This window comes from Drosophila gunungcola, unplaced genomic scaffold (assembly GCF_025200985.1).
Source record: "Drosophila gunungcola strain Sukarami unplaced genomic scaffold, Dgunungcola_SK_2 000001F, whole genome shotgun sequence".
Lineage (NCBI taxonomy): Eukaryota > Metazoa > Arthropoda > Insecta > Diptera > Drosophilidae > Drosophila > Drosophila gunungcola.
The window spans coordinates 14909891-14937799 of NW_026453197.1; the positions used below are offsets into that span (position 1 = coordinate 14909891).

General features: G+C 41.2%; 3 protein-coding genes across 3 annotated transcripts; 2 read left to right on the forward strand and 1 right to left on the reverse strand.

Moving 5' to 3' along the window:
* Positions 1-9: 9 nt before the first annotated feature.
* Positions 10-2295, reverse strand: LOC128263514 (uncharacterized). The gene is made up of 8 exons (XM_052998595.1): positions 2044-2295; positions 1580-1983; positions 1257-1517; positions 1156-1171; positions 916-1125; positions 617-849; positions 376-552; positions 10-318 (listed from the first exon to the last, which is right to left on the reverse strand). The coding sequence occupies exons 1-8, from the start codon at positions 2254-2256 to the stop codon at positions 84-86; spliced, it is 1749 nt and encodes a 582-aa protein (XP_052854555.1). The 5' UTR covers positions 2257-2295; the 3' UTR covers positions 10-83.
* A 798-nt stretch (positions 2296-3093) lies between these two features.
* LOC128261390 (uncharacterized) lies at positions 3094-17117 on the forward strand. Its single transcript, XM_052995070.1, has 4 exons — positions 3094-3464; positions 13534-14346; positions 15189-16005; positions 16668-17117. The coding sequence occupies exons 2-4, from the start codon at positions 13593-13595 to the stop codon at positions 16975-16977; spliced, it is 1881 nt and encodes a 626-aa protein (XP_052851030.1). The 5' UTR covers positions 3094-3464; positions 13534-13592; the 3' UTR covers positions 16978-17117.
* Positions 17118-19094: 1977 nt separating this feature from the next.
* LOC128263319 (ring canal kelch protein) lies at positions 19095-27908 on the forward strand. The gene is made up of 5 exons (XM_052998319.1): positions 19095-19701; positions 21442-21843; positions 22657-23895; positions 23960-24606; positions 25290-27908. The coding sequence occupies exons 1-5, from the start codon at positions 19232-19234 to the stop codon at positions 27074-27076; spliced, it is 4545 nt and encodes a 1514-aa protein (XP_052854279.1). The 5' UTR covers positions 19095-19231; the 3' UTR covers positions 27077-27908.
* The last annotated feature ends 1 nt before the right edge of the window (position 27909 follows it).

The window sequence follows — 27909 nt, forward strand, 5'->3', positions numbered from 1 at the left end:
TTGTTAGACTCTCTTTTATTGTTATGTTTATTTGTTTATTTCTCTTAGGTCTAACCCGTACAAAAACAATCCCTATATGTATCTTATCGTTCTCTCATGGGCGCTTCGGTTAAAAGCCAATTACACTGATTGATAATCCTGAAGCCCAATTTCTGGAACAGACTCAACGATGCCTTGTTTTCTGGAACGACTTCGGTGATAATGTCATTTCCCTGAAGAGCCTCCAGTCTGGAGAACTCTTTCACAATTAGAGCGCCGAAACCTCTGCGTTGGTAGGAGTTTTTGACCTGCAGCACTGCCAATAAACCATCCTGAGCTCTATTGAAAAGGGATAGTTGAGAATCTAGTTTGTACAGGACCCTTCGATATATTTACCTTATACACCAGGCCACGAGCTCATTGTCTTCGTCCTTGTACAAGCCCACACTGGTGTTGCAGAAAATCTGACGTTGGATGAAGGAAAGAGTGCCCGGCTCACTCCACTCCCAGTGATCATCAACCACCTTGGCATCCTTCACATCTAAAGATTTTAAGGAAAATCCAACTGGCGGTCTAACAAAAAAATATTTAATATTTGTTTGGGAAACACACATCCTGCGACCTTAAGTAAACTCACTCCACTTGGAACTGCAGGGCCTTTTCGTTACTCAAGACCAGAGAGTAGGTGGCACTATTGATATCTATTTTCAGATTTTTGGCATAAATAACATCCATGGCAGCTTTAAAATATCTTTTTGGCATGGAGGCGAACTGTTCGCCTCCCAAGAAGTCCAACTGAAGTAAGGCTTCCCTCAGAAGACTTTCCGATCTTTCAGACTCCAAAAAGCCCACAGAAATCTGATTGCGATCCTTCACGAAGCACATAACAAAAAAGTAAAAAAAAATATGGCACTCAAATTAAGGAAAACCGCCTACCACAATCACAAATAGTCCGAGTTCAAGGTCGGGAAGAGCGTACACTTTTACATTCTCCAGCTGGGGATCCCTTCTGTGAAGGTCCACAAAATTATCCAGGCAGTAGTATTCCTTGCAGTATTTTGGCCAGTCTCGGGTGTACACACTTTTGAGGTCCTCCATCTGCTGGACACCGACTTGCTGTAGACGATCCATCTCAGAAAGTGCTCCCTAGTAAGCGGACAGTGAACCAATTTATACACACAAGGTTATCTTCCTTAGATAGAATTGCATTTTATAGGTGTTTTTGCAGTTCAGCGTTTGTACACATTCCTAAATCTCTGTTTGCTGTCTGGGCCTACTCATTGTTGGGCCAAGATATCTGATCTCCGTGCCTCGGTTTGATCATGCTCCAGTAATATTGCTTCTCCCGGATCAATTTGAAATCCAGTTTCTCGAACACGCGACAAGCAGCAGCATTGTTCATATTGACCAGGGCCGTTATGTCATGCTGGAGATCGGTGGCAATAGCCTTGGAAATGGCGGAAGCAACTACTAACCCCAAACCGCGACGTTGATGGGTTTCGATCACTTCCAATGCTCCCAGAAATCCGCTTTGGAGTCTTAAAAAAAAGTATATAAGCAAAATTGTAAATAATTTTTAAAAGACTAATAAATTGCGTACCTTAAACACCAGGCGCACAACAAACCCGATTCCCTCTCATATAAACCCACATTGGTATTATTAGTGATTAGCATTTGAATGAGTTTAAGGGAACCAGGATGACGGGCCGACCATAGATCGTTTATAAGCTCTGCATGTTCCAAACGCACTTTATCCAGATAATACCCCTCCGGGCAATTTATCTCCAGTTTCCTAGCCTCCCCGCAGTTCAAACTATACATTGTGGTAGGCATTTCACGGTACATGGTAAGATTGAGTTCCGCAACGAGCTCCTTGTAGATTTTATGGTGATTCTCTTGAATGGCACTGACTTTGAAGCCTCCCGACCAATCCAATAATTTCAAAGCATCTTTCAAATCGGATTCTTGTTTACTTAAGTTACTGAAGAACAACTGATAGCGATGCTGAAAATTGGAAACAATAATAAAATAAACCAATTAAAACTCTAGATCAATTCAGTTTACCACCAATATAAATAATCCATCATTTTGCCAATCGTTATTCAAAGTATAAAAGGTAAGGTGATTTAAGCGCGGATTTTGCTGCAACCATCTCAAGTAATTATCCAACCAGAAGTAAGCGACACAGTTACTGGGCCAATCCTTGAGATACAGCTTCTGCAGATCCTTCAGATCGTCAATATCTGTGATTTCCGTCAGCTGTTTCACTGTTGCCATGGCGGGGAGAAATACTGAACTGTGTTTGTATTGTTGACGTCAATTACGTTTCAGAGAGAGGGCTTTTAAGCTTTTTTGATAAGCCCTGAGAAAATTTGTATACCCTTCTAAAGGCATTTTAGTTTTATGCGATAAAGTTCAATACATACACTCTTTATGACTACGCTTGTAGCAAATATATTTGATTAATTAAAAATCTATTATTATGAGACTTTCCTTTTTGTATTAATTAAATTTGCCCATTTATATTTTCTAGAGTATTAAAATTTTCGCGCTTCAACTACTATTGCTTTTGTATTTGTTAGATTATCTGTTGTAAGACCCGATTGTGGAAAAGGTAAAATGCTAATACATAACTTCAAAATTTAACAAGTATATACAGACATTTTTTTTTAATTTTTTATTTTGAATTAGTATTTTACAGTTTTATACACTTAATTTTGTAATTGCACATATTATATAAAAATTAATTGTAACTTTTACTGCTTAATGGGGTAGATTGATGAACTTCAGTATATTTATAAAGGATTTGGAGTTGCGTTATGGCGTACAAGCTTTCGTATAAATTATTATGATATATTTGTTAGAACAATTTAAAACAATTAATAGGCATTTCTTGATTACAATTACTTTACTCTTTTATGGCTATAGTGTAGTGTACTTCTATTGTACCCATATTGGGTTGAGTCCGTGCTAAGTTTGACAGCCATAAGTTATCCAATTTCACCACCCCTATTCGAGACACAGTTTGCTTAGCTTAGTTCTCCACCCGCTGGGATTCTTATTTCTGTGTCCATTTAGTGGATTTTGCAGGTATCGCAGTATGTTTCTTCAGTCCGTCGGCAGTCACACTGAAGAAACGGAACGAAGCGGACACGGATACTTTTCGGGGAAGAGATACTTCTTCGTATTCGTGCGTGGTTTCGTCGAGAGAAATTGCACAAATTGACGGAATTGCATACGATAGAGCGAAATATCCGTTGAGTGCCATCGCAGATCGAAAAGTGCAATTAGTGTGCGAGTGTGTGTGTGTGTGTGTGGTAGTGTCACCTCAACCAAAAAAATTTAAGAAAAGAGATAACGAAAAAGTGAAAAACACTGTGGAATCCAAACTAAATTATGCTTAAACTACGGTTTAACCAAATTGCCAACTAGCCAAAAGTAACCAGCACACCGAAAACAGCCAACAGCAGCAAATCAAACGCGAGGTAAATAATTGCCAGGGGTAAAAACAAATACTGAATTATTTGGGGCCCAGTTTTATCACTTTCTGGTAATTGGAATTCCCTGGAATCGCTTTGTGTGTTAGCATAAATTACAAAGGAAAACAGTTGACGTTGGCGATACATATTCGCAAATGCCATTGATAGATCCATTGGGGAAAGGAGAGGCATATTATTCCGAGAACTGGTAATAAGGGGAATATACATACATATATATATATTTTCATTATATGTATTTATTTGTCCGTTGGTTGGTTTGCTCCTCTGTGAGCTGTGTGAGCCCAAAAGAGCGATACGAAATTCCCAGAAACGCATTTTCTAATTTAGACCGATTTCTGAGAAGTGACAGACAGCCCAAGCGAACCAGCAGATACAGAGATACTCGTACTCACAGATACACAAACTCACACACACACACACTCACACGGGGAGAGTGGTTCGTGCGCGTATGTGTGTGTGTGTGTGTTTGATGATGTTGGCAGCTGCCGTTGCCGTTGCTGTTGTTGTTGTTGTTGCCTTTGTTGGCGGTTCGGGCTATTGAATGAAAAATGCTGCTGCAAACATTTAACACCGCAAGCCAAGCTGAAGCTGGCCCTCACACAGGCTCAAGCACACAGCCACAGATACATTTGCAGATGCGAGCGCACGAGCAGATGCGGATACAGTGGAGCCTCGCCTTAGTCAGTCAGTCACTCATAACAAAAACAACTACCATCGGGGTCACATTCCACTCTGTGTTTTCCCACGACAAACATAACCATATCAAATATCACTGATAACATGAGCTGCCTAAACTGGTATTTATTAACCCATGTTGGGCCTTCATGGCCGAATTCTTAAAAGCACCGAAAAATAAAAAACAAAAGGATTGTATTTATCAACAATATAAAAATTAATGATATAAATTGTATTTAATTATTGCTTTCATATTTTTTAAATAATATTTAAAGAAAGCATTTTCTACTTTTCGGGGATAAATCTTATTAGTTTCAACCAAAATTTCGTATTTTGTCCTAGACCGATTTGATATTTATTTAGGACATTGGTGACAATCATACTAATAAATAATTTCATGCTAGCCATACTTAATGCTATAAATAATTATAAATTATGTACATATGGCTATGCTCTAAAAGCGTTAACCTATAATGTAGTTCTTCCCTTCTCGTCCAGTCTTCACTGTACTTGCACTGCTCTCTTGGCCGCACCAATACCAATGTCGAGACCCGGTTGCTGCTGTTATTGCCGTATAGTTGTTGTTGTTGGGCCCCTGTTGTTGGCCATGGCTTCTTGCTAAAGGTGTATAAATGTAAAGGTGTAGCCGCTGAATTCGGCCGAAGCCGTACAACAAAAAAGGCGATGGGAAGGGGTATAGGCAGGGGTAGAGGAACTTGGGAACATCGGCGTTGTACCCTTCATAAGAAAAAGGTGTTATTAACTTCGTTTGTAATGCGTCAAATTGTTGTTGCCGCTTCTCTGTGTTCCTCGTTTCTCCTTCTCTGTGTGTGCACTTTTTTGATTATTCCTGGTAAAAAAAAAAACCGCTTTTACCATCTTCTTCCGCTCATTTCCTTGAATTTTCGTATTAAACTTGAGAGCGTTTTCAATTTTTTTTAATAGCTTTTCATGTGAAATGGTTTCGAACACAGGATAAGTGCAGTGTGGAAGCGAGACAGCTGCTTCCCAACTGCCAGCTAACAGAGAACGAGAGCGAGCGAGAAAGCGATCTTGCAAAATGCCAAATTGTCTGCCCAGCAACAATGCCGCCTCTACCTCTCTCTCACTCACATACCTAATCATAGGTAGACTATTGCCCTCCTGCTTCCTCACCCCTAACTCCCCACTGCGCTCTTTCATCCCATTGTTATTTGTTTTTCTTTATTTTTCGATGAGATTTTTCGTTGGAAATTTGATTTTGTTCGTTTATTGTTAATTGTTCGCGTGAATTTGTTCAATTGAAACGCAATGCCAAAAGTGAAATGTGGGCAAAACACTCAATTCGGAGTGTGTGTGAGTGGATCTCGAGTGGGTTCACAAAGGGAAACGAGTGTGGGGGTTGTTTCAAATATAGAGATGTTTTATAGAGAACTGCTATTAACGGAAAAACACAAACACACATTTCTCTATTTACAGTTACAAAGCCACAAAAGTGCTGCCATAAGTTACAACTCATGCACAACGGATTCCCCAGAAATTCCCTCCATACACAATCAGGGTTAAACTAAATACAATCCCTGTTGTATATATTCCACAATTAACAATGTTTTCATTATAAACCAGTTATATGGAAAATACTGAAATTTAATTGTGATTCAGAAAAACCTTAAGGTATTTCCGCTGCAAAGTACTGAAGATATTTTTGTGTAACTAGGTTAAATAAAATATGAGTACTAATAAGTAAATTCTTTCACATTTTTTTTTTCTAATAATATCATAGTTATTATTAAAATCAAGGCACAATAATTATGTTCACTAAAAAACGTTTTATTTTCAAAGCATGAATGCATCTACTATGAAGTTTAACTCGTGGCATATCCAAAGTAAGACCACTTTAAAGTACTATTAATAAAGATGAGACACAGATATTGTTTATATGAAAAGCAACTTATGTCGAAAACCAGTTCAAGTATAGCTTATGTAAATTTTCTATTTGTGCCAGCGTTTCGAAATCCAAAAATCCCTGGGCGCTCACATAAGCCGTTTGCTTGTTATGACCAAAAATAATATCTCTCAACTTGACTTGACCTTACCCCTCACGTGTTCCACCATGGAACTTTATCGTTATCTCAGCCTTGCCACCCCCTTTCCACCTGCGCGTTTTACCCCACCGCCCCATGGTTACCAACATATTTGCTTTTCGCTGGAAAAGCCAACGAAATGCTTTTGATTGTTCTTAGAATTTCGTTTCGTTTCAACTTTTTGTTGATAAGCGAGTGTGTTTGTGAGTGGGCCAACACAGCGGTGGGAGGTGAGAGGTGGGCGGTGGTTTTCTAATGTTGATTTTGCGCTTCGTAGTAATTTATCAATGAATTTTTATAGGGGCTTGTGTAATCTCTTTTAGATTGTTTGCCTGCATACGTATTCGCAAAGGTCGCTTTAGTTCTTTACCTATCTGATTCCGTAATCGCTATACTTAAAACTATTTAATCAATCACGTTTACGACCCATTGTTAGCGGCCGTATCGGTGAATAAATGCCAGGTTTCTTGCCCACTGGCGTTCAGTTAAGAATTTAAATTGAAGCTAAAAGCAGGTAAAAAACTGAATACTTTAATAAAAATTGATTGTTGGAGAATAGTGAAAGAAATGCAGTCACGCTTGTGTCGATAAACCTACCTCAATAATGGATTCTGAAAGTAAAGAAAAAGTGTATGGGCGTACGATAAAAACAAACAAATACAGATCGGCATTACCCGGAATTTTGAGTACAGGTTTATTAAAAAGAAAACTTTCGGCCTATAGAAAAATATTTAGGAAGCTTAAGAATATTACTATAATTTATGGATGAATAAATACCACTTCTGAATAAACTTTGTGATAGGTTCAAAAACCCTTACCCCAAGTTATTCATGATTTCAGCGTATCCACGAGTAACCTTATCATTCTGTGAACCATCATTCAAGATAATGTCATTATAAGATATCACAAAGCTACCAAAACAAATCTCGCACACTCCCCAAATTCGTAGTTCGTGCTCCGTTATCGTTCCGTAACAAAAGTTCTGTGGAGCTCATGGTCATAATTTCAGCTCAGCCCCAAACAAAAGGCAACAAAAGTATCTAGGGAGACCATCTTTTTTTTGGCCAATGTTGAACGGAACACAACCGAAGAGAAGAGACTAGAAAATAACATTCGGGACTAACCCGGACCTGGAGCAAATTAAGTTGAAATTCTGTTAGTGCTTTCGTTTAATCAGAAAACAGCACACAGACACACCACAACTGAACTCCATGACTTCACCAGCATGTGAGTACCGTGTGCATATTTTCCAGGAATTTTTCCTCCAGTGTGTGCGTGTGTGCGAGTGTGTGGTGCGATGGATTTATCATGAGGCTCTCCATTCGCTGTGTGCGAATTTCCTAGAAATCGCCTCTTTTCACATTAAATGTTAATATTATTATTTTCGTTATTATCGTTTTCGGGCCTAGATAATCAACACCTCCCCCTGTACCCCTGTCCCCCGTGCCCACATCCTCTTGATAACCAAAAAGAGAGGCGAGATAACCATTTCGAGCGTAGAACGTAGTATAAACAAAATGATTCCTACGTCAATGGAGGAGATACTATATGTATGTACACCTTTCTTGGGCCATTTAAGAGCCAAACCCCGAAAACCCCGACCAACATAATCAGTCACGAACTTAGCCCGTATACGCTACGTTTAGCTCGTGCCCTGGCCGATTTTAAATGGAAATGCTAATTAGAGTTCCATACAAGTTTGAATGCCGAATCGCCATGATGCGAAGCGTTTGTTTGTTTATCACTTTTCTCCCGTAGCGCAATGAATGCGCCAAATTACGAACCCGAGAGCCCCAAGCAAAATAAATAAATCTCATTTCAATTTTCCTGCGAAAAAATATATCAAAATGAAATACACTTTCTCAGGATCCCCCGTACGTACCCCCAACCCCCATGCCCAGTTTCTTTGGCACTTTACTGCTCCGCTTTGCATGTGATTTTATTTTCAAGCGAACTTCATTTGCGAATTCCCAGTAAATGCAAAACAAAATGAAAAAAAACCAAAAAAAAAAAAAAAATAAAAATAAGAAGCGATGTCGGCAGCAACAAAAAGTAATTGAATTCGCTTTAAAATCCTACGCCTCGACCCCGCCACTCCCCCTTTGGATTTTTCGCTTCTGAGTCGCTGGCTTTTCATTGTTGTTGTCGACTTTTGTTGAGGTTTCTTCTCGTCGGGAGTTTCTTTGACTTGGCAACGGAGTTTATCGTAATTCTCACAAATTTTGCAATCCAATAAAATATTTATTTGGGAAGTTTATGACAACTTCGTGACCATATTGTTAACATGACCTGCGTTCATTCATCAAAAATAAAAATGTCGTGGCTAAAAGTTTTTAATCTCTTCCGTTTTGGTTATAGAAACTATATATGTATGTATGTTTTTTTAAACAAAAATTAAAGAAAAAAACAATCATACAAAATTATTTCTTAAAAAAATGCTCATTATAACAATATTGCTTTAAGAAGTATTTATAGTCAGTTTTTGTTGACTATAATATTGCAGTGAAATTACAAGCATTGGATAGTGAATTTAAATGTTCGTTTGACTCTTTACTTGTGCTCCTTTGTTTGGTTGGTTTTTATTTTTTGCACTAGCCCACTTTGCGTCCCCCATTCGCCCCGTTGACCGCAATTCGGGCTGCTCTTTGCTGCCGCTGCTTGTGCTGCTTTGTTGTGACAATTTCTGCGTAAAACATACTACGTACAGTGGGACAGCCAGCTAAGCCATGACGAAGTTGTTGGCCAAGTTGCTGGGAAGGTTACAAAAAGTCATTTCGAGGGCCGGTCTCCAAATTGTTTTTTAATAACAGGCCTTGACGGGGCGCGGTCCATGTACAAAATTATTCACTTACAGGTAATAAGATTGGATTGGGATTGTTTGGGCTTAGGGAAAAAAAGCCAGCAACGAGCTTTAAATTGGCAATGCTTGTATGAGCTCATTACTGTAACTCAAGCCCTCTTCTTGGAATTAATTAAACATTTTTTTTAAAGCTGTGAACCTCCTGATTTTTTTTGAAAAAGTGATTCCCTTGTTTCTGTTTTAAATGGAGCGAATTGATTTCCACTACAACATGAAATATTAATTCAAATGTGTCTTTATCAAAGCTTAACGAAACTAATTTGGATTTAAATTAGGTTTGTCTAATTTAAGAAACCCGATTTGCATATAAAAACGTATAATAAATGCAAATAAAATTCACTTTTCTTGCTCCACATTTGTGTATCTTGTTTCTTTTAATTTTTGTGTACTTTTATAATTCTGCATATTTGGCTTAAGAGGTGAATCCCCCCTTCGTTAGCCAGACGGAGTCCCTTATCCCTTATTAGCCATTCAAACCACTCCGTGTTGTTGGCTTTCTTTCTCCCACCCGGCCACATTTATCAGCATTTTTACCCCGAACAAGTTATGTATTAGATCATTATCCGCATTTGGATTTCTGACGAAATTTCGCATTGTCTGAAAAACTTCAGCTGCTCGTCGTTGGCTCAGCGTGGCAACCAAACCAAACAAAACCAAACCGAACCGAACCGAGTAAAATAATAATAAAAGTAAAGAGCGCAGAGCGAAGGAAAAGTTCAGCTTGACGAGCCCTCGAAATGCTCTGGCGATAAAAATGCACGAGTTTGTGTGTAGTTTACCCGGAGTTTCGGTCCCTCAGACAGCCTGCTGCTACTCATTGTCTGAGTGACTCATGGAACGCCTTGTCCTACCTACGGATACTCCTGGTGCACTGAGCGAAAACAGGGGTAATAAAATATTATTGAAATATACACTAGTTCAATAGTGAAGCGATATACAAGTATATCATATTTATTTTTAAGAATTTGATTCTCTACTTTAATTTTCCTATTCTACTAATTTCCAATTTAATTTTCCTATAATGAGCAATAATAACAATTACATAATTATTGAATTTAGTATTTTATATTACAAACATTATTAGACATAAAAGAACTGCATAAGAATGTTTTTAAAGAATTCTTTTTCCAGAAAGAACCCTTTTGTTAATGATTTTAATATTAAACTCTCGTTTTTATCGGTGTACCAGTCCAGGCGGATCCATTCCCGAGTTCGGTTTATCTGCCGTTTCAGTTTTGTATTTCCATTGAAAAATGTTGTTAGCTGGCAGCCGTCGTCTCATGCGGGTCTCTTGGAATCTGAAGTTGAATCTTGAGTTCAAGTCACTCTTTTTGTATTTCATCATAGTCGTAAATATACGGCAAAGGTTGCGGAGCCTCTGAGTCTCTCTGTTAGGGGAAAAGCAATAATTATCTGCGGTTAAATGCGAACGATCATGTCATACGTTAGCCAAAATGTATTGATTACTCACCCGATTGAATCGTACGATTTGAGTGCGATAAATTGCCTACAGCACGTGCGGCACGGAGAGTCGTGCATGAAAATAAAAATGAAAAAATGAAAAAATGACTAAAGTATCTGTATCTATAAGTGTGTGCAAATTACCGTTAGACCAGGCCAACGGTGAATACAAATTGAATGTCTGGGGGGCCTTATTATCCATCGGACACAGTATAATTTGAGCGACAGTGCCCCCACACATATCGTTTTCCAGCTAAAACACTTAATTCATAATGTTTTCGATTCTCGTTAAAAAGCTGCAATTTTTGACTGTTTACCGTGTTTGTGGGTCGCATTTCCGGGAAGTAACTTTAATATTTTCCCTACCATTTTTGGTTAACAAGTTGAGAGTTTGAGTTTCAGTTGTGAAAACATATGCACTGTTAATTGCTTGAATTGTTCGACGAGGTTTTCTATTTGATTAGGCACAAACATACCCATATACGACTGCGACTCGTTAGGTGATTAACACAAGGAAATTCCGGGGAAATCGTTCAGGGCTGATAGCCGAGTTCGAACACTCGCCGATAAAAGCTGAAGACCGCCCCTCTCCCTTTTCTTCGAGAAAATGATACACGTCCGACCGCAATCATTGTTCCAGCGAATTTTCCATGCCCACCCCAATTCGAATCTATATGGGCTGTATAGTTCTGCAAAATTTAGTATGGCATTTGCCGCAGGATTCCCAGAACTGATAAAACATTATTTCCGTTTAAGCCTGGGCTTCGATGTACTCGCTGATTACATTTCGCGGCCTTATTCTTGGTAATTTTAATTAATCGCCGCGATAAACAATCTCGATTAAGTTCACATTAACTGAGCGATCTTACGTTAGTGCGAACACTGAATTTATGATCAAAAGCGATGTACTATAGTATGCTTCAAACGGAAGACGACACGATTTAAGCAATTTATGGTTCATTTCTAACAAATGCAAAATAATAATTCCTTGAATTTGCTTATGAACGTTACATTATCATGTATTAACCTTTGAACGTTGATTTTAATGAAGGCAAAGCTCAGTTCCGAAAACCGAAATTTTGAGAAGTGTTTTTGTTAACTGGAAGGCAATAAAAGTCAAGTTAATCTATGAATTTAATAAAATTATGTATTTACATACATGGTTCAAAGAAACACTAATATAATTTTTTAAAAATGTTTCAGAATTGACTCTAACGTTTTCATTTCAAGCTTATTTTTAGTTAATTGAACTAACTGACCTCGAGTTGAAAAAAATACTATACAAAAGCCTTCGGAACGTCAAAACTGTAGAGTTTTTGTTAATTTATTGTGTTGAAGAAAGTCGAAGAAGACCCAACGAAATTGTATTTTTAAGAATTCACTTAGGGGAAATAAATATTTGTAATAATAATATTAAGTCATGTTCAAAATTATCCCGAAAGGGCAGGAAGTGAAAACGCAGTAAATTACTGGAATCATTGTTTCCCAACAAAATGGCAGATTACTATCGATCAATCAGAGGCTTTATTAGCCAATCAGTGATCTAATTATTTCGCCATTGAATGAATAAGCCACCTGTTGTGCAAAATTCGATTAAAAGACCGCAGTGATAGTCATAGCTTTTGTACCACTTTTGTCCCCGACTTCGGGTAACTACCAAGAACTTCAACCACTGACGGTTGGGTGAGTCAGTCTATAGAGCTTTCCACTTGTCTGAATTGTACCTTGGCTCCTTCTTATATGGCCCTGTTTCGGAAGTAAATGACGCATCTCGATGATGTGGGCGCGATAAGGATTTGTCAGTGTGGAGTTAAGTTACTCAGCATAAGAACCAGACGAGATGACGTGCCTACGAATTACATCGAATTTATCAGTGAATAATGGTAGATTTTCCGCGAATGAGGACTTACATACTTTACTGTGTTCGCGCGGGTGAAACAGTGTGGTTTTATAGATAGATAACCGCCCATATTGATCCAGAAGTCAATCACATGACTGTATGGCGTGGTGTGTACATGTGTACTTGCCTCTCCACTTTGATTTCATCAGCTCTCCATGGGCGAGTCGCTAAAAATAGGATGAGCCCATTACAATTTGGTGTGTATTTGCTCGTACTTGCGCTCTTCTGGGGGCAAAATGATGCGTGGGATTGGAATGCCATTGTTTATCGTCCCCATCTGCATGATGTGATAGATATAGATCCCTCGATCCCTTGATCCTTCGGCGGATGAGTCAGTTCGTGGGGGAGATATACAGATATCCATCTCCCAGATGATCAACGCGGGGGAACTCCATTAATCAGAAGCACTAGACATTGTGGCGTTTAATTGCCCATTTGACCGGCGAACGAGTCCCTTTGCCAGTGGAACTTCTCCGTCTAAGTGGCTAATTAATGCACTGGTGAATGGTCAATTGTTGATGGTTAATGGTGAAGCCCCCACCAAGTGGCTCTTTGCTGTAGGTCAAGACATTTCACACGCCGCAAAACTCGTTTTATTCCACTCCAGGCTATTTCTGAATGTTGCGAAATGCCCGGAGCGAAAATATTGAAAACGAAACATGCTAACTTAGCTAGTCAATAATTAGCTTTAAATAAACGAGTTAAACAGGGGTAAACTTTTAAAAATATTCCTATGTTTTAGTAATGTTCTTCTGCCTATAGCAAATAATTACAGTAAATTATTAGAGGTTGACATCAAATATTTATCCAAAATGTTAACTAAGTATTAGTTCATTGTGAACTCCCAGTAAATTTGTAACTACACAAAACTAAACAAATTGTTTGTATGCTACTTTACCAATGACATGAATTAGTAAACAATAGATAGATTCAAAAACTGTGTGTTTATATTGGTAATTTATATAACTTAAATTCTTTTGGCTGTTTTTTCAAAGAAATATGTACTGAATTTGCTTTCCACTTAAAGGAAATAGTGTAATATATCCAAAAATATGGAATTCCTAACGTCATATTTCTTTTCCTTTGCCATTGCAGTAAATAAAACGCAGTAAAAACCCAGCCCACCAAGGACTCTTGCCCACTTAGAGCTTCCAATGGGTCATCACCTCAGCAAGCCCACTGTACGCACCAATAGCCAGGACAAGAGCGATCTGCCCACCAGTGCCAACCCGAGGGAGTCATCCGCAGCCATAGTAGAGGCAATTGGCCTGGACGAGGAGGAGCTGCAGGTGGAAGAGATCCTCACGGAGGCCACATCACCGGCGGAAGTGCGTCAGATCATAATTAAAATTCAGCTGGCCAAAATGGAGAACGGCAATGGTCAGGTGGGGAGTCATCTGGTGGAGGAGGAGCAGGTGGAGGGGGCCGCCGTCGCAGTCGCCTCGTTGTCTGCGGACACGTTAAATGCAAATGGACAGATTGTAAATGTGACTCTGGAGGGCGGACATGGGGAAGTGGGCGTGGTGACGAATCGAACTGCGGGCAGTTCAACGGAAGCGCCAAAAATCGCAGAAAGACAGCCCGTGAATAACAACAATTTAGCGGGAAGCGTCGGCGCTGCCATAAGTACGTTACAATTGCACGACGGCAACAGCAACAGCAACAGCAGCAACATCAGGCCCAACAGCAACACCAACTACCCCTTGGACGAAGACGACGACGACGACGAGTTGGATGAGTCGCTGCTACGTCGGCGTCGGAGCAACAGCAACAGCAACACTAATAGCAATCACAACCACTACCAAAACCACAGCCACGAGGCCGAAGTCGTCGAGTATTGCGAGGTGCTCGAGTCGCTGCCAGTTAGCAATATGTTGTCGGCGGGAACGCAACACAGCAGCAAGCAAGGTGGGCGAAAAATCAAATGAATTGAGGAGAAGTTTCTCTCTAAATTGAAAGTGGCACAGTGAAAAATTCGGCAATTTTAGCGCACAACAAAAACTAATGAGAAAATATTAACAATATTCAATCCAATAGAAAAGTGTTCCCAATAAAATCATTTTTAAAGTTTTGAAACAAAAGTTTTTAGTTATAATCAACATCTAATTGTGATTTATTGCAAACCAATTGCACGGTGAAATAACTGTCTTAGATCACTATTTAATTTCCAACGTTTAATCTTTATATAGCAAATTCTATCACTAGTACAATTAACAATTAATTAATTAATAAAAGTGAAACTAACAAATTAATTTGAGTTTGATTAGTTAATAAATAATTAGTTGCAAATTTTTACAAATCCACAATCAAATTGTGTAGTGATACAAATCATTTTTTTAAAACCATTAGTAATAAAGTTTTCTTTCAAATCCAAATCTTAATCAAAACACTTTAATTCTTTGTGTTATCAGGGAACTCTCTTGAAAACACGTATTATTAAAACACCAAATAAACAGAATGAATCAAAAAATGTTTTGATTTTGAAAGACATATGTTATTTAGCTGAAACAGAATAAAAAACAAAACACAATCAGGGGAAAATTTTCTAAGCATCAGATGAAAACAAGTGAATCATTTAAAGTGAAAAAATAATGTTTTTAATGTCGCCCATTAAAATTGTGATTTTTTGTTAAGCTAAAAGCCATTATTTCTCACTGTGCACGACAGACAAATATTAAAGAGAATCAAACCTAATCTCATCAAATTTAAAGTGAACCAAATTACTCATAAATGATTTTTCCCAAACACAGTTTCCAGAAGCAATAATAGCAACAGTTGCTGCCGGAGTCGCAGCAGTAAGACATATTCGATGGGAGCAGCAACATCCTCCAGCGCAGGATCCACATCCGCATCCACATCCACATCCTCGAAGCGGCGATGCTGCAAGTGCAAGTGCCGCGATGCCTTCCGAGGATTGAGGGACATGCTGCCCACATCCAGCACGTCGAGCAATAAGAAGGACTCCGCCGGAGTGGTGGTGCCCTCGTCTTCGGTTCCGAGGAAATCCCGGACGGCAGATCGCCGCTCCACACCGCCCACTCTGGGCTCCTCCAGTGGCAGCAGTGTCCATCGGCAGCAGGGCCAGAGGAAGCGGAATTCAGTGGCCGTTCCGGATGCGAGTCATCACCATCACCAGGTGATCATCCGGATAACATCGCCGCGCTTTGTGGTCGAGTCGCCCAGTGGCCGGGTCACTGTGGTCACCGAACCGGTCGCTCCGCCCCAAACGCCCAGGACTCCGCCCCAGCCACGCCCCCAGTCGACAGCCGCCCCCGGAACAGCAGGCGTTTCATCAGCAGGAGGAATCGCTGGGCGAAACAACATGACGGTGCACTCGCAAATCGACTTCATGCACTGCCTCGTCCCAGATCTGGAGCGGATCACGAACAGCAGCTTCTACTGGGGCAAGATGGACCGCTACGAGGCGGAGCACCTGCTCGAGGGCAAGCCGGAGGGCACGTTCCTGCTGCGCGACTCCGCCCAGGAGGAGTTCCTCTTCTCGGTCACATTCCGCAAGTACGGCCGATCACTCCATGCCCGCATCGAACAGAGCGGTCACAAGTTCAGGTGAGCCACTGCCACTGCCACTGCCATGCATTCATCCTTATCTGGGGTCACTTTCTTTCTTCTTAAATTTCTGGGAATTAAATTCCATTGATTAGTCCAGTCCACCAATCAGTAAATTAATTCATGCGAATCCAAGTCAATGAAACTGGGTGGAATTAATTTCTGGAATTATGATTAGGCAGTTTTTAGATGCCAATAGCGTCATTGAATTGCTGATAATGAAGCAATCTATTTAAAAGCTTAGCCAGAAGTACTTGGATTGTAGTTAAAAGAATTTTTATTTGGAATTTATTTGGTTTCGGTACTAGGATGATTTCTTTATGAGAATATAAATTTTAAATGTCTTTTTTTTATAGATAAGTCATTTATATTTAAAATATTTCTAAATTTAGATGGAGTAAATTAGATTAATGAGTAAACTAACTTTTTGAATTGTTTTTTTTTTAAATGTTAAAACCCCCATCATACTTGAAGTTGAGCCTTGTGCATATAATAAACCTCTAAACTAACGAAATTACAAAACAGTTATTTATAACTTATTTTTTAAAAAGTGTTAGGGTGTAGTGAGTAAATTTTTAGATTTAAGGACCCCATATCATCCTGAAACTCAGCCCCATGTGTTAAGTAAACCTCTAAACTAACGATTTGCCACATTTTTACAGCTTCGACTGCCACGATCCGTGTGTTTTTACGGCGCCCACGGTGACGGGACTGCTGGAGCACTACAAGGACCCCGCCTGCGTGATGTTCTTCGAGCCCTGCCTCACGATTCCCCTCCACCGGCGTCAGACCTTCTCGCTGCAGCAGCTGGCCCGGGCCACGATCGTGTCCAACACCAGCTACGATGGGATCAACCAGCTGGAGCTGCCCGGTCGCCTGAAGAGCTACCTCAAGGAGTACCACTACAAGCAGAAGCTGCGCGTCAAGCCCATCGACCTGAACACCCCGGTGCCGTACAACGGCGATGTATAGCGGGAGGAGCAGCAGGTGGGCTTCACCTACTACGAGGACGTCGAGAGCGGCAGCGAGGAGGACGAGGACGACGACGCCGAGGGGGTCAACATCCGGGTGTCCTACGTGCAGCACGCCGAGGTGGTGGCCCAGCTGCAGCAGCAACAGCACCAGCAGCACCAGGTCACCACCACCTCCTCCAATCGATCCTCCAATCTGCAGGAGCAGCTCAGCAGGCTGCCCAATCGCATGGCAGCGGCTTTTGGACGGATGTCGGCCAATCTCAACTGCTACCAGACGGTCGCCACGCCGGATCGACGGGTCTCCTGAGGGATCGCTACGAGGCGGAGCCACCAGAAGCCACCAGAATCCACCACCCAGAAACCAAAACACTCAACCTGAGACAATCCCAGTGCAGCGTGTGCCGCCACCATAAAGTTAAAGATCAAACGGAAACGGAAACAGAAACCGTAGCTACAACAGAATCGCTCACTTGCTACCACAAGACTGTCATAGATCGAAACAGGAAACCATCTCCAGCTGAGAATAGAACAGATCATTTATATCTCATTTACAAGAAATTTTAAAATTTGTGACGCTCTTGTTAGTAAGTCAGCGATATGTCAAAAATCAAAATCGCTTTTAGCTAATTGTACTATAAACTAAGTATTATTACTTAAAGCAAACCACACCTCCTCTCCTACAATGTTAAGTATTGCAAAATGGGAAAGCCAACCAAACTTTCTGTTTTAATATTTCGTTGTATTTATTTTAATGTACGGAATCTAAATTATGTGTAAATATGATCTAGTTAGTGTAAAATTCTCTCATTAGCCAAATTTCCAAATGTAATTTTCACCTATTTATAAATATACTTTATTTATTTATTCGAAGTGATTTCGTTCCCAAGCGAGTGCTTTGTTTTTACAAAAACTATCAGTTATACACGTGTAGAGCATTTGTACATATTACCGATTTTCGCATAAGCTATTAGCTATATTTAATATAAAGAATTATAAATCATGTATTCCTACCTAGGTGGTTGCTGTTATGCGTAAACATTCAATAACAGTTGTTTCCAATACCTATTTAATGTATTTTACATATCCAAAATGTTGATGAGCATGAGTATCAATATTGAAAACAAAAAAAAAACTAAAAAAATAAAGCCAAACAAATAAAGTTGATCAAGATATTAGCAAGAATCAAAATGTGTTTTAAATTTTAGATGAGCGAATTCAAAATGAAACATTTAACCGCATCAATTTTAGTGGGTGTTTTTAAATTAAATAATCGCATTACTACAATTTTTGTTTTCTGAATAGTGTTCGTTAGGTTTCATCTTAAACTATTGCTTGAAAACAATATCAAAACGAATTTAAATTTCAAACATTAACTGCTTTTAGTGTTTTACATACAAATTTTCATTAGAATGTTTTTGAAATCGAGTAACTTGTCCTTGTTCGATCGTTCTATGTTTGGAACGGTGTTATCATATTTATCGAGAAAATAAGGCTCTATTGCTATTAATGTAATATAGTACTTACTAGCAACAATTGTAGCTGTTAGTTATATTTTATCTAAGTTAGTTATTTAATTTATTTAACCATCAATTTAAAAAAGAAATGTGGAATAGATTGTTTTACACAAGTCAGGTCTACGAGTAATTTGCACATACTTATCGAATGGTCACTCTGCGCTTTAGATATTCATAGCAAATAACTTTCGTACCATTAAGCTTTTGTAAGACATGCCTTTTATTAAATGATTAAAATTGCAAAGCCACGGAGTTTTAAGGCTGTTCTTCATTTTGTGATAAGTGGGTTGTTCACCTACGACTAGATTGCTATAATTGTAATAATTCCGAAATATAAACGAAATTTTAACCTGTTGATTTGCCAAGCACCTATTCAGTGCATTAACTTTCAAATTTGTCTGACAAACAACAAATTTAAAATTAATTTTTATTTATTCTGTGTAAAAGTAATAAAATAAAGGTGGTTGTGTTTCAAGAAATTGAATTTAAATTGTACAGCTGGCTACCAGCTGACCACCATTTGTGGAATACCCTAGATATCCATGGTATATTCTTTTCAAATACATATGGTATTAAAAGTATATTTTTGAGTGCCGGATGGTATGTTTCTTGCACCACTGCGCGGTCACACTGCCCAAAAGTGTACAATTTTTTCTCCAGCTCGGTTTGTTTTTTTTTCGCTCGTCTGGCCAAGTATCTTCCGATTTCCGATCCGATTTCGATTCGATCCGTTTTCGGATGATAGCTCTGAGTGCGCTGCTAACCAAATACACGATCGGTATTATGAGCAACCTAAGCAATGGCAGCAACAACAACAATCAGCAACAGCAGCAGCAACAACAGCAACCACAACAGCAGCACGGCAATGAAGGTGCTGTTGCTGGAGGAGGGGGAGCGGAATTTGTGGCGCCACCGCCCGGATTAGGTGCCGCTGTGGGCGTGGCAGCCATGCAACAGCGACAACGCCTGCTGCAGCAACAAAACCAACAGCAGCAGCAGCAGCAACAACACCACCAGAATCCTGCCGCCGAAGGAAGTGGACTGGAACGCGGCAGCTGTCTGCTGCGATACGCCAGCCAAAATTCCCTGGACGAGAGCTCCCAGAAACACGTTCAGCGCCCAAATGGCAAGGAACGCGGCACAGTGGGCCAGTACAGCAATGATCAGCACACGGCGCGATCCTTCGACGCCATGAACGAGATGCGCAAGTAAGGATAACTCTGGGTTCTATGGTAGAAGGCACTTTTAGATGGGATATATTTAAGTATAAGGTTGTAGCCTTGCATTTGGTGATTCCTGAATCCCTGATTTTGCTTAAGTAAGGATATAAATAATCTACCTGTTCAAGGCTACAAAATACCTAAAAATGTAAATACCAAAACGTAGGCAGTATTTTTTAAACCAACGAGTGGTTTTATCTATTCTTGATAATGCGATGGGGGAATGTCTATTTTAAACCTATCTAAAAGACCCAATAACTGGACTAGGTTTAAAAAGGACATTTCCCAAGTACCAGATCAAGTACATCATACATGTAGAGTCTTTAAAATGAGGAATAAAGAACCTTAAGGAATTCCATTTTAGAGCTTTGTTTAACGTGTTCTATACTTCACAAGCCAATTAATTTGGATTTATTATGTGTATCAAAAGTAATTCCCGCCTACAACATTGTTTAAAAAAACCTGTATGAAACACTCATTCAAAAACCTGAATTTGAAAAAAGATTCTGTGTTTATTCATATATTTGTATACAAATGTATGATTAATCCTATTTAAGAGCATGCTAATTTGAATACTTTTAAATAAGTCGATTACTAACAGGTTTGAGTATAACCTTTTACAATATTATAATGACAGCCAGTTTGAGGTAATTTAGTTATAATTCTTTAATTGGCGGTTTAAATGCGAAACTTATAACAGAACATTGACTTTTTGACCTACCTCAAAGCAATGTAAATAGAATGTAGCCACATATACTCGATATATAAAGCACCTCCCTTTGTTCCCAAACAAAGGAGGCATTATTAAATCCCTATATTGGACGGGAACAGGTGGACTGTCTGCCCCTCGAGATTTCTGATTTGGGCCAAGATGCGAAAATATAATCGCTGAAAATGTCGGACGATCGTCACTCACACTCACTTATGTATTTGCGCAGTTCGCTTTGTTTATCTGCCCGTTGCTAATATTTGTGTTTGCACACAATATTTGCCGACGCTTTTGTCGCGGGGCCATTCGCATTAATTATTGTCTAGTTTTTATTATGATGAGTTTTGGTACGCCTTCGGGTTTTGCATTAGGCCACGACCTTGAACTTGGTGAGGCCAAAAATAGTTCGCATTTCGAATCGTATTTTGATTTTGATTCCGCTTCCGCGTCTCTGTCTTTTGTTGGTTACCTGGAAAACTACTGGTGGAGTGGAAACTTTATTGGCAGCTTACATAAAACAAGTTTTTTCAATCCAATCGGAATCGGCGTCGAAAGTGAATGTGGTGTAACCCAAAAAGTAAGCCATGCGTTGTAAACCCGCCTCATGTTTATTGTTTTGGATTGCATATAAACAAAGAATTGGGGAACCGAATATATTAGCAGGATTTTATATATTCATTCTAAGGAGAATTGTTGATGTTTTCGTAAAATTCTGTGTTCTATTTAAAATTAGCAGACAAAAGGTTTTTAATTTAAGAGTGTTCATCTTGATTTTACAGCCTGAATCTTTGCAAACAAAGCTAAATAATAACCAGATTTTATATTTACAAACCTTCCTAGCTTTGAAAACTTTTAACACGATCTTAAACTGTTTATTCGGCAATAAAAGCTATCCATTATTATTTGATTTTTGTTTGTGTAATGTGGAATAATCGATTTAAAGTTAAAAATTTTGAAGGAAATTACTTTATTGGAATAAATATTAGTATTTAAACTCATTTATCCATTTCGATTTGCAGACAAAAACAGCTCTGCGATGTGATATTAGTGGCCGATGATGTCGAGATCCACGCCCACCGCATGGTACTGGCCTCCTGCAGTCCGTACTTCTATGCGATGTTCACCAGCTTCGAGGAGTCGCGCCAGGCGAGGATCACGCTCCAGAGTGTGGATGCCAGGGCCTTGGAGCTGCTCATCGACTACGTCTACACGGCCACCGTGGAGGTGAACGAGGACAATGTGCAGGTCCTCCTGACGGCCGCCAATCTCCTGCAGCTCACGGATGTTCGCGATGCCTGCTGCGACTTCCTGCAAACCCAGTTGGACGCCAGCAATTGCCTGGGCATCCGGGAGTTCGCCGATCTTCATGCCTGCGTGGAGCTACTCAACTACGCAGAGACCTACATCGAGCAGCATTTCAAGTGAGTGGCCTGAGACTGCGAATGACGCAATGATCTGTTTACCAGCCGATGGGAATCCATTACTGTATCTGTTTAGTTTCAAAGTATATCAGCTGGGAAATCAAATAAAGTGCGGGTACATTTGCTTATAAGCAACTCGTTTTCCAGAAAATTAATTTTTAATTGACTAAAAAAACTGACAGATATTGTGTGGCGTAAAAATCATATTCTAGATTATAAAAGGTTATAAGGAGCAGTTACCTATTATATAAGTATGCTTTTTGGCATATGGCTTTCAGAGATAGCGACTTAAATAAAATGGTATTAAATTCAATTATTTCAACGTTTTGTAGTCAGCAATATAAATTTACTGCCAAATCGTTATTTTTAAGACAATCACGTACTGTTGTCTACGAGAAGCTATTTTTTGACTTAAATCTGAGGCCTTTTATAAGATCACGTTTTAAATTTTATTTGTAGAAAAACTAAAAAGCTAAATTAAATCAATAATTAAGTTTATAGTAGCAGAGATGACTTATATATATATTGTAGGAAAGGCTAAATCAATCAATAATCAGTTAAAATAGCAGATATGACTTTTATATATATATTGAATCAGTGCTTTAATGAGTGATCTTATTGATTAGCAGCAGTGTCTTTTATTTTGCACTTAAGATATATATATTTAACTGTAAGCAAGTGCAATTTCGAAAGGAAATGTGTAATTAAAACACTGAACCGGTTTGCCGTCGATTAACTGAATTTTGGCCTGCTGCACTCCGCGCCCTTTACTCGTGCCACAGTACTAACTGCCCGTCTCTGATCTCTTTCCAGCGAGGTGATCCAGTTCGATGAGTTTCTGAACCTCTCGCACGAGCAGGTCATCAGCCTGATTGGCAACGACCGGATCTCGGTGCCCAACGAAGAGCGCGTCTACGAGTGCGTGATTGCCTGGCTGCGCTACGACGTCCCCATGCGGGAACAGTTCACCTCGCTGCTCATGGAGCACGTGCGCCTGCCCTTCCTCTCCAAGGAGTACATCACCCAGCGCGTGGACAAGGAGCTGCTGCTCGAGGGCAACATCGTGTGCAAGAACCTGATCATTGAGGCGCTGACCTATCACCTGCTGCCCACAGAGACGAAGTCCGCCAGGACGGTGCCCCGGAAGCCGGTGGGCATGCCCAAGATCCTGCTCGTGATCGGGGGCCAAGCACCCAAGGCCATTCGCTCCGTGGAGTGGTATGATCTGCGCGAGGAGAAGTGGTACCAGGCGGCCGAAATGCCCAACCGCCGATGCCGCTCCGGCTTGAGTGTGCTGGGCGACAAGGTGTACGCCGTCGGCGGCTTCAATGGTTCCCTGCGCGTCCGCACTGTGGATGTCTACGACCCGGCCACCGATCAGTGGGCCAACTGCAGCAACATGGAGGCCCGGCGATCCACTCTGGGAGTGGCTGTCCTAAACGGTTGCATCTTCGCTGTGGGTGGATTCGATGGCACCACGGGCCTGTCGAGTGCAGAGATGTACGATCCCAAGACTGACATCTGGCGGTTCATCGCCTCCATGTCCACGCGACGCAGTTCCGTTGGAGTGGGCGTCGTCCATGGGTTGCTCTATGCCGTGGGCGGCTACGATGGCTTCACCCGCCAGTGCTTGTCCTCGGTGGAGCGCTACAATCCGGACACGGACATCTGGGTGGCTGTGTCGGAGATGAACTCGCGGCGAAGTGGCGCTGGCGTGGGGGTGCTGAACAACATCCTGTATGCCGTGGGCGGACACGACGGGCCGCTGGTGCGCAGATCCGTGGAGGCCTACGACTGCGAGACAAACTCGTGGCGTTCGGTGGCCGAAATGTCGTACTGCCGGCGCAATGCGGGCGTAGTGGCTCACGATGGGCTGCTTTATGTGGTGGGTGGCGATGATGGCACCTCGAATCTCGCCTCCGTTGAGGTCTACTGCCCGGACTCGGACAGCTGGAGGATACTGCCAGCACTGATGACCATCGGACGCAGCTATGCGGGCGTGTGTATGATCGATAAGCCCATGTGAATGGAAGAGCAGGGTGCATTGGCCCGGTAGGTGTATTTTATACTAAGTATAGCTATCAAATTCTAACTTTATTTTATTTACCCTTGCCAGCCAAGCTGCTTCGCTGGCCATCGCACTGCTGGATGATGAGAACAGCCAGGCGGAGGGCACGATGGAGGGCGCCATTGGTGGTGCCATCTACGGCAATCTGGCGCCGGTCGGAGCGGCAGCTGCGGTCGCGGCTCCAGCGGTTGCGCCAGCTCAAGCTCTCCAGCCGAATCATCCGCACTACGAAAACATCTATGCGCCCATTGGCCAGCCCAGCAACAACAACGGCAACAATAGTAGTAACAACAACAACAATCATGTTGCCGCCGTAGCCAATGCCAATAACAATGCCAATGCCCCTGCAAATGCCGATGAAATTCAGCAGCAACAACCACCACCACCAGCGCCAACTGAAGCCAATGCCAATAACAATCCACAGCCACTAATAGCACCAGCACCACAACAACAACAACAACAACAACAGCAGCAGCAGCAGCAAAAACAGCAAGCACAGCCACAACAACAACAACAACAGCCACAACAACCTCAACGCATACTGCCCATGAATAACTATAGAAATGATTTGTATGATCGATCTGCAGCGGGAGGAATCCTTGGATCGAGTAGCTCTGCAGCCGCCTATGATGTTCCAAGAGCCGTGAGATCAGGCCTCGGATACAGGCGAAACTTCCGCATAGACATGCAAAATGGTGAGAACTTAATCTTAAGCTTGCGGTTAATTTAGAAAAATTGCAAAAGGTCATAATTTGAGAAGTGAAAGAAATTAAAATTCGCAAACTCTTAATTAGTTTCATTGACATGATGGAAAATTAATATTTCACAAGTAGTAAAATCAAATAAATTATTTTGTAGAGTTTCTACTGTTTAAGATCGCCTTCATTTCTGTGAATTTTATAAACAAACTTTAAGTTAATGTTGTGAAAAGGAAGCTAAAAAGAAACAAAAATAAACAAACAACAAGGAATTACTTGTTAGCATCTTCGAAGTTCAAATTAATTATTACTTTGTTTTTTTAAATATACATATATATTTTTTTTTAGATAAACATAATAATATGTTAACCAAAGATTATTTATTTTTTTGCAATATTTTTTAGAATTGTAAGTACGAATTTTTAATTTAAACGAACAAGTAAACTTTTATTATTTTAAATAAAAGGTGGATATTCCAGTTCATTAGATAATCATATATATAGATTTAAAAGCTTTCAAGTACATTTTGTTTTAGTTACCTTGAATGATCAACTATAAGTTTACTTTTGTTAAATTAAATTGCTTGCCTTAAGTTTTTTAAATAATTGCTTATTGATTGATTATTGATTTTATTACTTCTAAAGACTTTACATTTTAATCCCCTCACTATTCTCTCCCAGGAAACCGCTGTGGCAACGGAATTCGCTGCACTCCCCTGTACACGAACAGCCGCTCCAACTGTCAACGGCAGCGCAGCTTCGACGACACGGAGTCCACAGATGGCTACAACATGCCCTACGCCGGAGCGGGAACAATGCGGTACGAGAACATCTACGAGCAGATCCGGGACGAGCCCCTCTACCGCACCTCCGCTGCCAGTCGCGTGCCGCTCTACACACGCCTCGATGTGTTGGGTCATGGAATCGGACGGATTGAGAGACACCTGAGCTCCTCCTGCGGCAACATCGATCACTACAATCTCGGCGGACACTACGCTGTGCTGGGGCACTCGCACTTCGGCACAGTGGGTCACATTCGACTGAATGCCAATGGAGCGGGCGGAGCAGCAGCCGGCGCAACTGGGAGTGGCACCTGCAATGTGCCCAATTGTCAGGCTTATATGGGAGGCGCCAGTTCGGCCGTGCCCGTGGAGTATGCCAATGTGAAGGTGCCTGTGAAGAACAGTGCTTCCAGCTTCTTCAGCTGCCTGCATGGCGAAAACTCGCAGAGCATGACCAACATTTACAAGACATCTGGAACAGCAGCAGCCGCCATGGCTGCCCACAACTCACCCTTGACGCCAAATGTGTCCATGGAGCGAGCCACTCGATCCGCTTCCGCTGGTGCCGCTGGAACATCTGGAGCAGCTCTTGAAGACCATTCCCCGGCGGATAATGTTCCCAGCTCATCGATTGGCATGGCCAATCGCACCACGGGCGCCATTCCGAAGGTGAAAGCAGCCAGCAAGGCAGTCAAGGAGTCGGGAGGGTCCTCTACAGCTGCATCGCCGGTTTTGGATAAAACCACAACCACTGGTGCTGGAAAAAGTGTAACTTTGGCCAAGAAAACTTCCACGGCAGCAGCAGCACGTTCGAGTTCTTCCGGAGACGCCAATGCCAATGGCAATGGCACTCTGAATCGCATCTCCAAGTCCAGTTTGCAATGGCTGCTCGTCAACAAGTGGCTTCCTCTCTGGATTGGCCAAGGACCCGATTGCAAGGTGATCGACTTCAACTTCATGTTTTCCCGTGACTGCGTGAGCTGCGACACCGCTTCGGTGGCGTCCCAGATGTCCAATCCGTACGGAACTCCGCGTTTGAGTGGTCTTCCCCAAGACATGGTGCGATTCCAGAGCACGTGCGCGGGAGCTTGTGCCGCAGCCGGAGCATCTTCCACCATTCGCAGGGACACCAATGCCTCGGCTCGCCCGTTGCACAGCACTCTGAGTCGCCTGCGGAACGGAGCAGATAGAAGGAATCCCAGCAGGGTGGCTGGCAACTACCAGTACGAGGATCCCTCATACGAGAATGTGCACGTGCAGTGGCAGAATGGCTTCGAATTCGGCAGGTCACGGGACTACGATCCGAATCCCACCTACCATCAGCAGCGACCCATGCTGCAAAGGGCCCGGTCGGAGAGTCCCACGTTCAGCAACCAGCAGAGGCGTCTGCAGCGCCAAGCAGCCCAGGCCCAACAGCAGGCGCAGCAGGCACAGCAGGCGAAGCCCCCCGGATCCCCAGATCCCTACAAGAACTACAAACTGAATGCGGACAACAACACCTTTAGGCCGAAGCAATCGGCTGGCGAGGAACTCGAGGGCGCTGTGGGTGGAGCAGTAGCTGAGCTGGCTCCTCCAGAACTGGACAGCGAGCCCGCCGATCCTGTGAGCTTGAGTGATAATGAGACTGAGACGGCCAGCAGTCAAAACAACCCTCCAGGCAGCAATGGGAATGAGCACAACGATTAGAAACGGATATAATAAGTTGGTTCTGGCAGAGCAGCGTTTTGTGTTTAAATTTCAGTCATTCTCTTATTTAAAAGTTGTACGATTTTATATGTAATACAAGCGGGGTTTTATAGTTTTTAGAATCAAAAGTGATACCAGTTTATAGTAAACAAGTTTCAACTTGAGTATTTGATAACAAATTCGTAAAGTGCAAGTAATTTTTTATAAGATTTAAAACCTAAGAGAACTTTAACGCTTTTGATCAACCAACGCTGCTCTTCAAAATTGGATCTCACAAATTAATAACAGACCAAAAGAAAATCGAGCAAATTAAAATTGTATTTTAAAAACAAAAAACTAAGAAACTCTGTAGAATTTGATATAAATGTAGAAATCAGCCAAAGCTCAAGATCGAATATTATGTTGCATACCGTAGTTGTAGTTGAAAACAGAATTTTTTTGTGTCATGTCAAGTAATAGTTATTCCTAAGAGCCATATCATATCCATTGTAAGGCATACCCATAAGCAATATGCATTTGATATGATAGTTACCCGTTTATTTTTCACTGCCCACTCCAAATTGCTTTATATATTGGCATTTTTCTTATGCACTTGCTTAGTTTGAGTACGTTAAGTTGGGGCTTTACATCGATACAATAATATTTAGATTAATATTGTAAAAGCTCTTCATTAGAAACCTATCGTTTAAGTCAATTAGAGTTACAGGTATTATTTACATGCATATATATACAAAAAGGCATATACAATACTCCATAACCGGTACATAACTATATAATCATACTTACATGTGTATTGAGTTTAACTAATTCATAATAAAATAGTTCAACGAAAC